The 14,360-nt window shown below is 41.0% G+C and overlaps 1 protein-coding gene across 5 annotated transcripts in view; it reads left to right on the forward strand.

Moving 5' to 3' along the window:
- LOC113171999 (disco-interacting protein 2 homolog C) overlaps positions 1-14,360 on the forward strand; it is a 128,064-nt gene that overhangs the window by 77,646 nt on the left and 36,058 nt on the right. For all 5 annotated transcript variants that reach the window (XM_026374761.1, XM_026374760.1, XM_026374758.1 and 2 more), the window contains exons 3-5: positions 2,617-2,727; positions 4,757-4,882; positions 7,984-8,307. In XM_026374761.1, coding sequence (XP_026230546.1) covers positions 2,617-2,727; positions 4,757-4,882; positions 7,984-8,307 — 561 coding nt within the window. The remainder of the gene's footprint in view (positions 1-2,616; positions 2,728-4,756; positions 4,883-7,983; positions 8,308-14,360) is intronic.

Raw genomic sequence — 14,360 nt, forward strand, 5'->3', positions numbered from 1 at the left:
AGTTTTTGTTGTATAAAGTACCAGATTAAATTGGACTTAATTGGACTTCATATAGTTTATGGCACGTTACGGTATGTTGTGTTGCTACTTCCTCGTATTTTACTAGAAGTCACTGCACAGGTATGTGACACACCTCACCCATCTGACACCTGGGATGCCTTGTCCAGAATAATAATAATTAATAATAAATATTTGCATACACATAAATATTATGAAAAACAAAGCAGTGGATTGAATTTGATTTATTTTGCATCCTGGCTTTACTGCTTCACACTGTTAATTTATGGATCTGAGTGCGTGAATGTGACAAATGATTTGAATTTGACTTTATTTGTTAACAAATAAACTTAAAATCTTTGGATAAACACTGCGTAACTGTCTGTGACCCCAAAGATGGTGTAAGAAGTAATGACTCTGTAAGACTGATGAAGAATCAGTGGACTACAGTGAAACAGAATCAAAATAAATTAAAGTTTTATTCATATCATGTCACTAAATCATTTAGATCAACAGTAAGTTCTGAATAAGGAACTTTAGTATTTGGAGCATCGGATGTGCCAGGTCAGGCTAAAAATGTTAATATTAATATATTAAAATATTTAAACTTGTTCAGAAATCCTGATCCATCTTATCCAGTCAATTTTTTTTTAGATTAATAAATTAAATTAAAATGCATGCAATAGAGTTTTGCAGCTTTTATTGATAGTCTGTCAAGTTAAGGTTACACTAACTAAAAATATACATAAAGTGACTGGTAGAGCTGCAGATATTCTGTAATCAAGCACACACACACACACATCAAGTGTGCTTTAATAAGTGTTTCTCTAATATTATAGAACAAATCAGCTATAAATACATATAAATACTACTAGTAGCTACTCGCTTTATTGAACAGGATATACAACGAAAACAAATGGAGCAGTCGGCAGGAAAAAGAAGTGGGGAAAGAAGAGAGGAGGAAGAATAGGCAGAATGATGCAGGATGGGGGAATCCATCCATCCAGACTCCCCAGAGGAAACGTGAAGGCAAAGTATTTCCCAGACCCGTCATATATTCCTGGGCTGGCTGCTACTTGTTATATGGTCGTCTAATCAACTTTTAGCTCTTTTTTCTGACCAGCAGCGAAACTCTGAGCCGCGCTGAGAGCTCTAATGAAGATAGACGAGGGAGCGAGTGTGAGGCTGAGATGGATGCTCATAGATCAGCAGCTCTGGAGTGGTCGTAGCTGTCAGTAACAGGGTGGTTATTATCATCAGACTTATTGATCGGTTGTTTTCTCTGTGTGTCTTTGTGCAGGCTCCAGTGTGTGTTTATGTGAGACTCTTTAGGTGTTTATAGTTATTTACTGAATTATATTTAACATGCAGCTTTTAAGAATGAAATAAATAAGGTTTTATTGTTTTTAATGTTATTAACTGTTGTGTTTTTGAAAATAAAGTTGCACTGTATAACTGATTGTTCTCAAGAGGACACATTGTGTTGCGGACTTTAGAGTCCTCCTGCAATAGTCATTTAGCTACAGGCTACAGCGTCTTTCTCGAGTAAGCTGATTTCTTAACGGTCAGCTGTAACGAGATACCTGGTTATCAGAGTAGGGGACTGGAGGAACGGTCTATCCTCACTCCATGTAATTCTCTATGGTCTTAACCATGCTGTGTAAACATGTGGATATCCAGTGACCGGGTTTAACCATCTAAACACTGAACAGTTAAAATCTCTAAGCTCGGCTTCCAAATTAGGTGAAAAGGTAGAGTTATTCGCCTGGTGCACGTATACCTGGATTTTCAGTAACGAGGTTATTTATGTAAACTCGTTCCTCAGTTATCTGCATTATGTGATTTCTCAGAGTAACCTGGTTATTTTAGTGACTGTATAAAAGTATTCTGGTGAAGACACATGCTGTAATTACCGTCAAGGAAGCTAATTATCCACCTAAATGAGTTATGTGATTGTGTGTGTGCACGTGCGTGTTTGTTTCTAATTCTTCTTGGTATCGTGCCAGATTTTTGCTTCGTCATGTTGTCGTGTTGATTTATGTGATATATCTGGTTTTTCAAGTGTGACTCAGAGGGCCCTCTTACAAATCTGCTAAAGTAGGAATAACAGTAGCTCTTGTTTGTAGTGTACCCATGACTTAAATACTAAAGAAAACATGATGGTTCACTTCTGTTTTACAATGATCTGAATGATTTTAGTGCCTGAATAATCAAAGCACTGAATCCTAGAACAGTGTATGTGTCTGAGTTGATCCACAGATACTTATATTAACAAAAAGACAATTATAAAAAGATAAAACAAGCTAAAATTATTAATTTAAAAAGTGAAGAACACATGCAATGAGAACATTTTAATGTAAATGGTGATAGTCAGCTGCTCAGGGTTTTTAAAGCACCTGAAGTGCCTCCATTAGTTGCATCACAGCCTCCTGAAACAAAGCGGTCCAAACTATTATACCTGACTTTTAATGGAACCTGTGCTGTAAATACAGGATTCATTAAAATGAAACTACACTTAAATTCTACAAAAACACAGAATTAGCTTTTTTTGTGTCATGGAGTTTAACTAAGGAGATGTATGAATGCTATATTATACATTTGAACCTCTCTCTCTCTCAGGTATGGATCCGTCCATTGGCCAGGAGAGGAGAACACCTGTCACCCCGTCTTCGTCATCCCGCTACCACCGCCGGCGGTCGTCTGGATCCAGAGACGAACGTTACAGATCAGGTGGGGCTGTCCTCCAACACCGCTCCCCTTTTCTCTGTGTAACATTTTGTTTTTATGGCAGCGTCTGAATTTCTATTTGTCTCTCAAACATTTTACTCCTGTTTCCAGTCAAACAGACGAGAAGAACTAACATAGAACACATATTTATATGATATAAAGGTGATAATATCTCAGTATCCGCAGATACTGCTGTGTCAGGAAGTCAAATACCTGCACCGTTCCTTTAATCCCCTCATCAGTGTAGTGGGTTATGTGTGATAACTAAAGGCATGAAACCATTTTTTTCATTGGAACTCGGAGGATTATTTAATTAAGGAGCTTCACACCAATTTTAGGCACAAACAAAGTTACCTCTTTAAAGCACCAGGAACATTTAGCAGTTAGGCGACTACACTCTCATCTATGGACCATCGCTATGTTGTGTGGCTGCTAGGGACCAAGCAGCATAAAGGATGTGGTGGCACTTCATGATGTGAATTCAGATCATGGATTTGTCTGCAGCAGCGGCACCAGTATTATGACATGAAGCAGTAGTCGATAGTTTGGGCTGCAGCCAGTCCAGTGTTTGGCAAAGATCAGTGGAAAAAGCTTCTGGTAAATCTGTCACAGCTCCTGAAGCCCACATTGTTTGGTTTTGTCCCATCTGGTGTCAACTAAAGATTCATGTCGTATTAACTGAGGATTTTAACTTTGGTAAATTATTTTCTTTGGCATCGCATTCAGAATTAATCTGCAGGAATTTGCTCTGATCACATTTGGGGTTAGCAATAAAGAACGCGGCCATCCCATAAGAACAGAAACGAGCCTGTACTCAGGCCAATTGGGAAAACACGGCACACTGAATTATTGTTTTGGAGAGTTTGAGATTGTTTGAGTTTGGATCTGACAGAAAATAAATCCTTTAAAAACCTTTTAACTCGTTCTACTGAAAAGGAAAAGCTGTATGAACACCTTTAAATGCCAAACACACACTGTGCAGTCACACTCAGTCAACCATAGGACAATAAATGTGCACTTGAGATTTAAATTGCCTCCAGTTCCCTACATAAGCACACACAAGCTAAACAAACGTTTGTCTGTGAGCCCCATTCATTCTGACAAATGTCTCACTTATGTCGTTATTGGGCCAACAGTCTGCCGTCTCTGCACCGTCAGGCGCTGTGTGTTTTCCTTCTGCCACCAATAGACACCCTTCAAACAAAGTCAGCTGTGGCTGTATCACACTTCTTTATCTCTTGCTTAGAAACGCTCATTTACAAAACACTCCCTTAACTTAATCCAGTCGGAAACCACATGGCCTCATGGGAGCCGCTCAAAGTGGGAATGTTTGTGTACGTAAACTGAAAGTGAATAAATGGGAACACTCACTGTAGCGAGAACACTTCAAATACAGCAGCCAGCTGAAAATACTACTGCAGTTTTTTTTGTTTTTCCCTCTTTGTTTCGATGGACTGTGTCTCACTCTCTGTTATTTAACACCCTCGACCAGTGTTTACATAGGATGTCACAGCCATTGTTGAAAAGCCTGTAAACCTTCTTTCTGTTAGTTCTTTTGTTAGATCTGTCATAATTATGGAGAGTTAGTGATTGAAGAAGTATTAAAAACCTTTAAGTAAAGGTGCCAGTACCACAGTATCATCGTATATTGCTGTTTGGCATTTTAAATGAATCAACATCGGCTGGTGTCTTCGCTAATGCTGATCGATTAATAAAGTGTCTGCAGCAGCAGTGGGAGCAGACATGCGCCGGTAAATTACTGCGTGTGAAATGTGCAAAATTGTTTGGGTGCACCAGTGAGGCGTTCAGGGACACTACAATATGTAGCATTTGTGCTCATTTAGGTCCAGCGTGTTTATCTCTCATTGTTTGTATTTCATCTGATGCGATAAACTACACATTGGCTACAGATACAGGGGTTAATGTGAAGGTGGAAAACTCCATTTAAACTCATTTAAAGTAAATTGTGTTGTACTGCAGGAGTTTTAAAACTTAGGTGAAATGAGTTGTGAATGTGTGAATGTGTCTCCAGATGTGCACACCGAGGCGGTGCAGGCAGCCCTCGCCAAGCACAAAGAGAGGAAGATGGCGGTGCCAATGCCTTCGAAGCGGCGGTCGCTGGTGGTCCAGACCTCCATGGACGCCTACACACCACCAGGTAAGGAGCAAACGCCAAACTATGCATTCACAATTTAGTAACAATAATATCACTAATGATCTCCAGAACGTTACTTCAAGTATCTCATGGTAACAGTTAGGGACACAACCAACAGTCGACATTTTTGAAGCTCGTGAAGCCTTTCAGGGAACTCTGTGGTCACAGATTTGATCCTCTATCCTGAACTAAACCTGGCACCTGCTCCTTGAGCTTAAGAACCACGTCTTTAAATGCGTATGGGACCCATCACACAGTTTAACTCTGTAACATGAGAAGCAGTATCCAACCAGGACGGGTGGAACTGGCAGTCAGTCATGGTTTTATGGTGCTGGTGTTGTTTAATGAGGGTGTTAATGAGGCCATTATCTCTCTGGCTGCAGGGCCGAGCTTCACAGACCATCACTGAAGTAGGTATAATTGAGCGACACTAAGAGGAACTGGACAGAAGCCAGATATGGAAAATAAGAACCGCTTCACCTCAGGCTGGTCCAGTGTCCCATAATAATTATACCATCAGATTAACTGTAACACCTGAATTAAGTCAAATAACCTCAGTATTGTGGCAGCAGGGTGCAGGTATGAGTCGACATAAACTACAGTGTGTGTTCATCTTGATATAGAACATGTCACTGATGTGTTTTAATTATTGCTGGACAACAACAAAGCTCAGTGATAGAGGGTGTGCCAACAATCACAATACTTGTTTAGATACTTGAACTGTTTTCAGTAAATAAAATTGAATATCTGTTTTTTTTATATGTTAACATGTGAATTAACAACCAAATATGAATTTAACTCAAATGTTAACTGTGTAGGAGGAAACTGTTTTCTTTCTCACGTGCAGACACACACACACCTCCACATGCCACATATTATTATTATTATTATTTAATGTAACTCACCTTGGTTCTTTCAGCACTCACAGTAGGTCTGAATGCATCAGCCTCTGTCACTGTGACTTCTCTTGTCTTTTGTGCAGAACATTGGGGAATTGCTTTGCACAGTTTGTCTGCAGACACCCCACCTCTCCCAGATATTCCCGGAGCTTCCTGCATATTAGTAGCAGCTCTTTGAATGCTGCAATTTGTAAATAATATTCTAGAAATTGGATTGTTTCTCTGTTTTTGCTGTTGTCGTGGCCACGTAGTGTTAAATGACTGGACAGAATTGAATTCATAGTGTTTGGTTGAACTTTAAAAATCCTGGATGGACTGAAATCTAGCTTATAAATCTCACACTGTAAATCTGTACACAATAAATACAATAAACTCATGTATATTCAGCTCTCTGGACTGAAAAGGCAACGACTTTCAAGTTGCTCTGACTCGAAACAAGGTAAACGAGCTGTGAGGAGTCACCATACACACAAATCCATTTTGCTCATTTAGAAAGCTCATGTCCTGAGGGAGCAGCAGCAGCACTCACACACACACCGACCAACACACACGACCAACACACACCGACCAACACACACCGACCAACACACACAGACCAACACACACAGACCAACACACACCGACCAACACACACAGACCAACACACACCGACCAACACACACCGACCAACACACACCGACCAACACACATGACCAACACACACCGACCAACACACACCGACCAACACACACGACCAACACACACCGACCAACACACACAGACCAACACACACCGACCAACACACACCGACCAACACACACCGACCAACACACATGACCAACACACACCGACCAACACACACAGACCAACACACACCGACCAACACACACCGACCAACACACACCGACCAACACACACCGACCAACACACACCGACCAACACACACCGACCAACACACACAGACCAACACACACCTCTTTCTGTCTGCTGGTGAGGGTCATACGAGGTCAGCACAGTGGTTTGTTCCTAAGCAGCATCGTGTAGCAGAGACAAGCAACAGGTTCTTTCACAGCTGAACTTTATCAGTGTGTAAATTAAATGTGTTTGAACCCTAACCCTTTTTAAGGAGCCACTGTCTCACTCTCACTTTTCTCTTCATGTGTTTGTTTCATGACGATGCCGGGTTGCCTGGCAGCATCTTATTCGTATCAGCATGTTTGTGCTTAATCTCTCGGAGTCTCTGCTGCCGCTGCCGCTAGCAACACACAGATTTGTCAATCGAGCGGTTCAGCAAAGCATCATGGGAGATCACACCTCGTCCCATGGCCTTTTAAACCACATATATGAGCTGTAATTCATCAGGGACAAGAAATTAAACACTGCCAGTGATCTTTTAGTTTTGTTTTAAGCAGGAACAGGCAGCTGTTCTCTACACAACCTGCTCATTTACTGTAGGTGTTAACGAAACTGAGAGTCTTATTGGGAAAAACAGAGAATATTGACTTCAATACACAGTAAAATACCACTTTAAATTAAGAGTACATGCTCTAAAATCAAAGGACAAAAGTGTTTCACTAAGAATGTTTATTAAATAGTACTGAATTTAAAGCTGCTCAGTGAATGTACAAGTGCAGTGTGTGGATTTAATTAATATTCAGCATATGCATCTTCTCATCTCAGAAATACGACCTCATTAGTTCGATTTTTATTGTAATAAGCCGAGTGCTGCTGAACACCGGGTGGTCGTCCTTTTAACTCGACTAAAATAGTTTAAGTTGTTTTTGTTTGGTTGACTGTAGGTCTTTCCTCTTGTCTTCCACCGCCCTGCAGAAAAAGACGCACGTGCACGTTCAGCACCTGTGTGTCTGAGAACTGGGTCAGCTTCTGTTGTTATTCATATCACCACTATCAGTTTTGCCGCGGGCATTATGGAAATTACATGCAAAATATGTGCACATAAATCCACACCCAAACACACAGTGGCGCTTTTTAAAGACAAACATGACTCCATTGCTTCCCTGTGGCGACTCGAACAGATGGAAGCTGAAACCTTTCCATGGCACTCACGTTAGACCGGAACATATGTTTTTCCATCTCTAAATATAACATGGATGACTTTCTATGGTTTTATTTAATTTATTATTATTTTAAATCTCTGGCAAGAGACCACATCTATTTCTTGTCTTTGCACATACGTCATCCATCTTATTCTGTTTTCCTTCTCAGACACTTCCTCAGGCTCAGAGGGCGAGGGTCAGGGATACGGCGATGAAGAGGAGGGAGGAGATTGTGAAGAAGAGGATGGAGGCGGCGGCGGAGGAACGTCATCCAGCCGGGAGGGAAGCATCAGCATGGAGCACTGGATCGGCCGGGCTATCCACGGCACCTCCTCCACTACGACCACCACCTCCTCCACAGCCTCCTCCTCCTCTTCCTCTACACGGAGCGGGGGCAGCGGGGCTGCTGCCGGGAGGCTGGCTGACGTCCTGGCCCAACACGTCCACATCTCTGCTCACCGCCACCACCATCATCATCACCACAACAAGACAGGTGAGGGATTAGGATGGACGCACTAATGCTACAGCTGATCCTGACTCATCCAGACTAATCTTAACATTCAGACTTACAGCAAAACACAAACTCCTCCAGCCAGAAACCAAACTCATCATCTCCTCACTTCTTATTAGACCATGTTTACACATTGATGGTGTTTAGTGAGAAGTGGCATCTGTAGTGACCAAGACAAATAAGAATGTGTTAAAACACTGTATTAAAACCAACTTCATTAAAGCCGATTATTCTTTTAATAACAGACTAATAATCAATTTACTTTAGTTCTTTCAAATCTGAAACGGATTGAATTCTCAGGAGACCTGGTGGAGGTCCCCGAATCCCAGTTTGGGAAGAACGAGGTCAAACTACTTCTTCTTCTTTACTCTCCCCAAGCTTCTCGCTGCTGTTCAGACATTAGGATTTTCTGTTTTCTTATTCATATTGCTCTGACCTTTAGAGTCCTGCTGTGCCTGTGTTGCTACAATAGCAAACTCTTCAATATGAAGAACATAAAAATAAAAAAACAATGCATTTACTCAAAGAAACAGAAATTCCTCTTGTAAAAAGACATCTTTCAATATTTAACCTGCAGTTTTACATTTGTAAGAACAAAGTCTGGAACATTTTCAAGCACAGAATAACCACAGACAGACTAATCAAAGAACAGACTGTGGATTTTAACACTATTTTCCTGCATGTTCAAAAGGCAGAACGTGGCACCAACACTACAGCAAGTTCCTTTCCAACTGCTTCAGCCCATGCTCAACACGTACAGTAGACACATAAAAGTGGAAAAACTGTCCTGCTGCTGCCACAGAATCCGATTTGTGCCACCACTATTTGCTGAGGTACTGTCGTGACTAAATTTCCTGGCGGCGACGGGTTTGTTTTCATGCTGGCACTGTTGGTTTCCAGCTCTGAAGATAATGCATAGACAGACACAGAGAGAGCCCCTGCCAGTGCCGCCCAGCCAGCATCCAGCTCCTTCACCGCTCAGATGTGACAGCAAAGCTTCTGCGCTCGGTGCTGTTTGCTGCTGTGTTTGTTTGGGTTCGTTTCCACCGATTTCCTGTGTCACCGTTCTCTGCGGTTTCAAATTAGTGAAGTCAGAAGGATGTTTCCAGCGAAGCAGCTGCTGAAAGCATGTAGGCACTCAGTCTCAATCAGGAGAATGAGCCGAGGCAAATGTGAAGATCACAGGAAGAAACCCTGTTTTATTTTAGGTACAGTTAAAAGCAACTGTCTGTATCTGGCTGTAGTTACGACTAAAGACTAAAATAACTCAGGAAAGTACTTTCTGACTACTTTGATGCATAGCTTTAAAAAATAGAGGTCTAATGGTTCTGGTCCGGAACTGCGTCATCCCACGGCTTCACAGTCGAGTCTCCACAAGCGACCCTAACTCTGGAAAGATGCAGATGAAGATCCACCATGACAGGCTGTGAATTAGCTGACTCACAATCCAGTGAATGTTTGTTTGTACTAAATATGTGGTGGTAGTTTTATAAACCACAATATCCAGGTTCATAGACTCAATGTTAGACTCTGACTGCTCCAAATCTCCATTACATCACATGATGTTGTACTGAGTCCTTGTTTATCCCGGAGTTAATAACTTTCTGTTCCCCCGTATCTCCACAACCTTCCCCCCCAGCGTCTCCCTCTGCTGATCCTTTTTACAGGATCGTTGCCAACAATCTGGTTGTTATGGTTCAGTTTTTGCTGAGTTTGAGTTTAGGTTAACCTCCTTTGTTTCAGATAGCAGCAGTGTTTGTTTTAGCTGCTGCTGTTGCTGCGTAGTTACTGGAAACTGTTTGAAGACGAACGGTCAGATGATGTTCAGACATTTAAATCTTCACATGTTAAACATAAAAAAACAACTAAATGTCTGTATCAAAGTAAGTTTTCTAATTCTTTCACAAAGTACAACAAACATATAGAATCTGTCTTTAAAGGGAAAATGTTGCCTGTTGAGTTATGTGAGATATTTAACCTTTTAAATCACAGAAAATATGTGAATCACTGTGTGAAAGTAAAGGGAGCAGAGGAAATCATCAAATAACAGCTAAAAATGTGAGCATGTTATAGTCTAATTAGAATGATTTAGATCTAGAATACTGCAGAGATGATGGAGAAGAAGGTAGCAACAGTTGGATTGACTTCGTTCAACACTAAAACTGGAGCTAAACATCTTTAATGTCACAGATCCACGACCTGCAGTTTGCTGTTATATGTACGTAGACAGATTCTTCTTGTAGTGCTCTGTGGTGAATCTCCATATGGGCCAATTATACAGTAGTTAAGTTCGATTGAGCTTTGGTGGCTGCATCAATCTAAAGAGCATCAGAGGTTCCTGACTGACACCCAACATTACTCCACTTTTCAAGTTGCCCCCCTCCCTTCTTGTTCCTCACATGCAGGCCTTTTAAACCACCTCTCTTTGAGGAGGAGGACGCCAGTGCCAGCTGGCCTGGTAAAGAATGGAAAGTCTGGGCCACGACGCTCCGGTAAGTTCGAGATCGGAGCATGACTGGTGGAGGGCCGGAGAGCTGGGTCACTCTCTGCCATCCCTTGACACGACACAGGGATGTTGGATTTTTTTCCCCTTCATCATTTGAAGTGACTCACTCCCCCGGTGTCTTGTGTCATATGCTTGCTGAACAATTTGTGCCCCGTCTGTGCTAATTAAATTTCTGCTCGGCCGTGTTGTGAGAGTGCAGAAGAGTTTTCAATGCTGACCTTTCTGGGAATAGCATTGAGCGTAGAAGCATTAAAAGTAGTTTGGTTGTGTGTATTTTAAAGAAAAAGCTGGTGCTCGCAGCTTTTTTAGCTTTTTACAGTGAGAATTGTTGATGAGAAAAATCAACAATGCTTTAAAAGAGGCTACAGAGCGTCTTGTTTGAAAGAGTCCTCCCTCTTTTCAAGGTTACTCTGTTTGCTGTTGTTTATTGATTTGGCTAATTATGCAGCATGTTTTAGTTGTTTGCTCAGCTAGAGGCAATCTGCTTTCAAAACAGCTTTTCATCGAAGCCAGAAAGCAGATGGTAGAGGAATGTAGGCTGTCTGCCGGCTTCCTCGTTTTGTGTTGGTCTTTACTTTTATGCCATATTCTAAAATATCTTCTTTCTGAAATCACAAATACTGTTTCAAAGACATTAACCCCTGCTTTTATCTGTGTAGTAGAGGCTTTAATGTGACTCTTTGGGTAATATAGACTCTATAAGCCAACTAATTTATTATTAGCACAGCTACATGTCCAGCTGATGTCTCATTTTTTGAAGTAGCTCCATTCATTTAATTTCACCTAAAGAAAATATAAAAAACTTTTAAACAACCATTAATCATTGTCAGAGAACATATATCATGAACTCCATTAACATTGACGTATTCAGTGTAATTAAGTCATCAGGTTGAAGCCCTGAGGTGCAGGTTTGTACTGTATGTTGGGCTCCATCAGTCAGTGCTGTGTATCTGCCAGGGGCAAACTCTGCTCTCTGAGGAATAACAGTTTAGCAGAGTGTTCCTGGATGTCATTCATCAAGTGTCTTGTAATGCCGGAGTGCTGCTCAGATGCTTTTGCTGCAGGGTCGTCATAAATGAGACGTGTATTTGGCACAAAAATGCAGTATTCTCTCTTTTTGTGATACAATTTGTGACAATACAACTGCTTCTTTAACGATTGCTGAATAAAGTCTGATTAAAAAGCAGCTGAAGGTGCATTGACATTCTTATGAAGCACTTTACATAAGACAGGAGGAAATTCACAGCCCTGTGCAGTGACCGAATCAATGATTTTACTTAAACAGAATTTACTGGTGGTGTTTGAGACCAGAAGGTTTTCTAAAGATACTTCCTGCCGTTCTATAGATGAATATTTTCAGTAAAAAACCATCTGCTTGTATTGAAGCTCAGCTGCTGAGAACCAGACTGTAGAGATGGTGTCGGACAGATCCTGGAACAGTTGTTCTATTATTCACAACTTTAATTTATAACTGCTGGGGATACTGCGACTGCAACTAGTGTTGTTTTACAAGGATATGAACACATTTCCTGACTCACAGTATGAAGTCCTGTATTTAAAAATATGAATGAAATAACTCAAATATTGATGCAGCATCACTGGAATATTTCCAGAAAGCACACAGAGACAGGAGGACAGCTGCATGTGCTTGTGAACATTAAGTACAACATCCAAAATAACATGATGCAGAGAGTGTTTTCATATAATTGAAGGTTTAAGGATAGAATATGCAGTCTTTACAACATAAATCCATTGGCAACAGGTGATCGTACCTGCTACAGTTGGTCATTTTACCTTACATAACAGATCAGGCCTCCATATCTGACATGTCAGCTTCATTTTTAAATTATTAATGAAAAGCACAACAAACTTGTGTTGCTTTTAAAAGCAAGTCCTGTTGTATTGGCAAAACTATGACCTGAATGACTGAGAATCCTCACAGACAGAACTCAGTTGTGTTTTAACCGTGTTTTGACGTGTTAGGAAAAATGCTGTACTCACATTCTGACAGAGAGATCAGCAGTTGGATCCTGTAAAGTTAATATTTTATAAGTTTAAAATACTAATGATGTATACCCAGTACATCACAATGCTGTGGGTGATCTGCTTTGCACCTGCACCAGTGTTTACTTGGAAGTAGACAGACTCTCTGTGCAAAGACAGTAAACAAAGCAGATGTCTCAGTTTCAACATTTCTGTTTTTCTGGAAAATATCATGTTATGTCTTTATATAAGTCTTTATAAGTCTGTATAAGTCTGTATATGTCCGATTGAGCTCATGTGAATACGGCCGGTCATTCACTGAAGAATTCACAGCAAGCAAGTGGGTGATGAGTTGATGTGCCTGTCATTAAACAAAACACTGATTACTGCAGTGTCCTCTCTGCTTCATATCCTGCCTCTTGCACACTCTCTGCCGACGCCTCCACTAAATTAAATAGAATACTTCATGTAGGTGAGAATGCACCTGACCTGGATAACCTCCTGTTGTATGTTACATGTGTGAAAGGGCAACTTAGGACCTGAGTCTCCAGACAGAGTCCAGTCTGATGAACAGTTCTCCTACATTCTACCGTCTGTGGTGGGTGAAGGTGTCACACTCACAGAATCAAATATAAAATAAAAGGAATCGTTCTGAATATTAATCATTGAATGCACAAGTGTGAAAGTCGTTTGTGAGTTTTGATGCACAGTGATGCATCAACAAGATTCCTGACAAGTTGATGGAGAAATCAGGGCTTGATCGTGTGACCTTCAGCATCTCTACCATCAAGCTACTTTTTATATGGGAGAGCAACATGTCCTGTACTTGTATCTGTTCCTTCAGGTGGTGTTATTGGCACTGCAGCAGTCATAGAGTCTTCATCCTCCTCCTCCTCAGCCATGACTGATATTTATCCCGTCACACATCATAATCATAAATACATTCTGATTAGGTCACTGGACACACACACGTCTAGTGCACGTCCAGTTCAGTTAGCTCAAACAGACAGCCCAGATGTTGCAGAGAGAATCTACTGCGTGCTAAAGTAATTAGCATGCCTGTGCTGTGCGCTGCAGTATTGATATGCAGTCCGTGTCTGGATGAAGAATTCTGTTTGGTCTCGTCGGCTTTGCCTTGGTCCTTCTCAGGGAATTATCTCCCTCTCTGCCTCCTGGTTTCTTCTTGTCTCCTTTTTCCTTTCACTATATATACAGTATACATACAGAGTTTCTCATGCAGTCCAGCTCCTGTTATCTTTATTGGCATGAATGAATGAAAGAGACCAGCTTATCCAAAAGCATCTCAGTGGATCAGGAAGCTGTTAGATTGTTGAATTTAGGATAAAAGCTGAGTCACAGAACTGTGCACAAACATGCACACACTGAATATTGAGTTCAGTTTATGTGTATAGTGTCAATTCACAACAAAAGTCATCTGAAGGCACTTTACAAAGTAAAGTTTCAGACCTTACACAATATAACAATACCACTATATAGATTTATTGTACACAGACAAGCCAACCATTCCCTCATGAGCAGGAACTAG

This window comes from Anabas testudineus, chromosome 17 (genome assembly GCF_900324465.2).
Source record: "Anabas testudineus chromosome 17, fAnaTes1.2, whole genome shotgun sequence".
Classification (NCBI taxonomy): domain Eukaryota; kingdom Metazoa; phylum Chordata; class Actinopteri; order Anabantiformes; family Anabantidae; genus Anabas; species Anabas testudineus.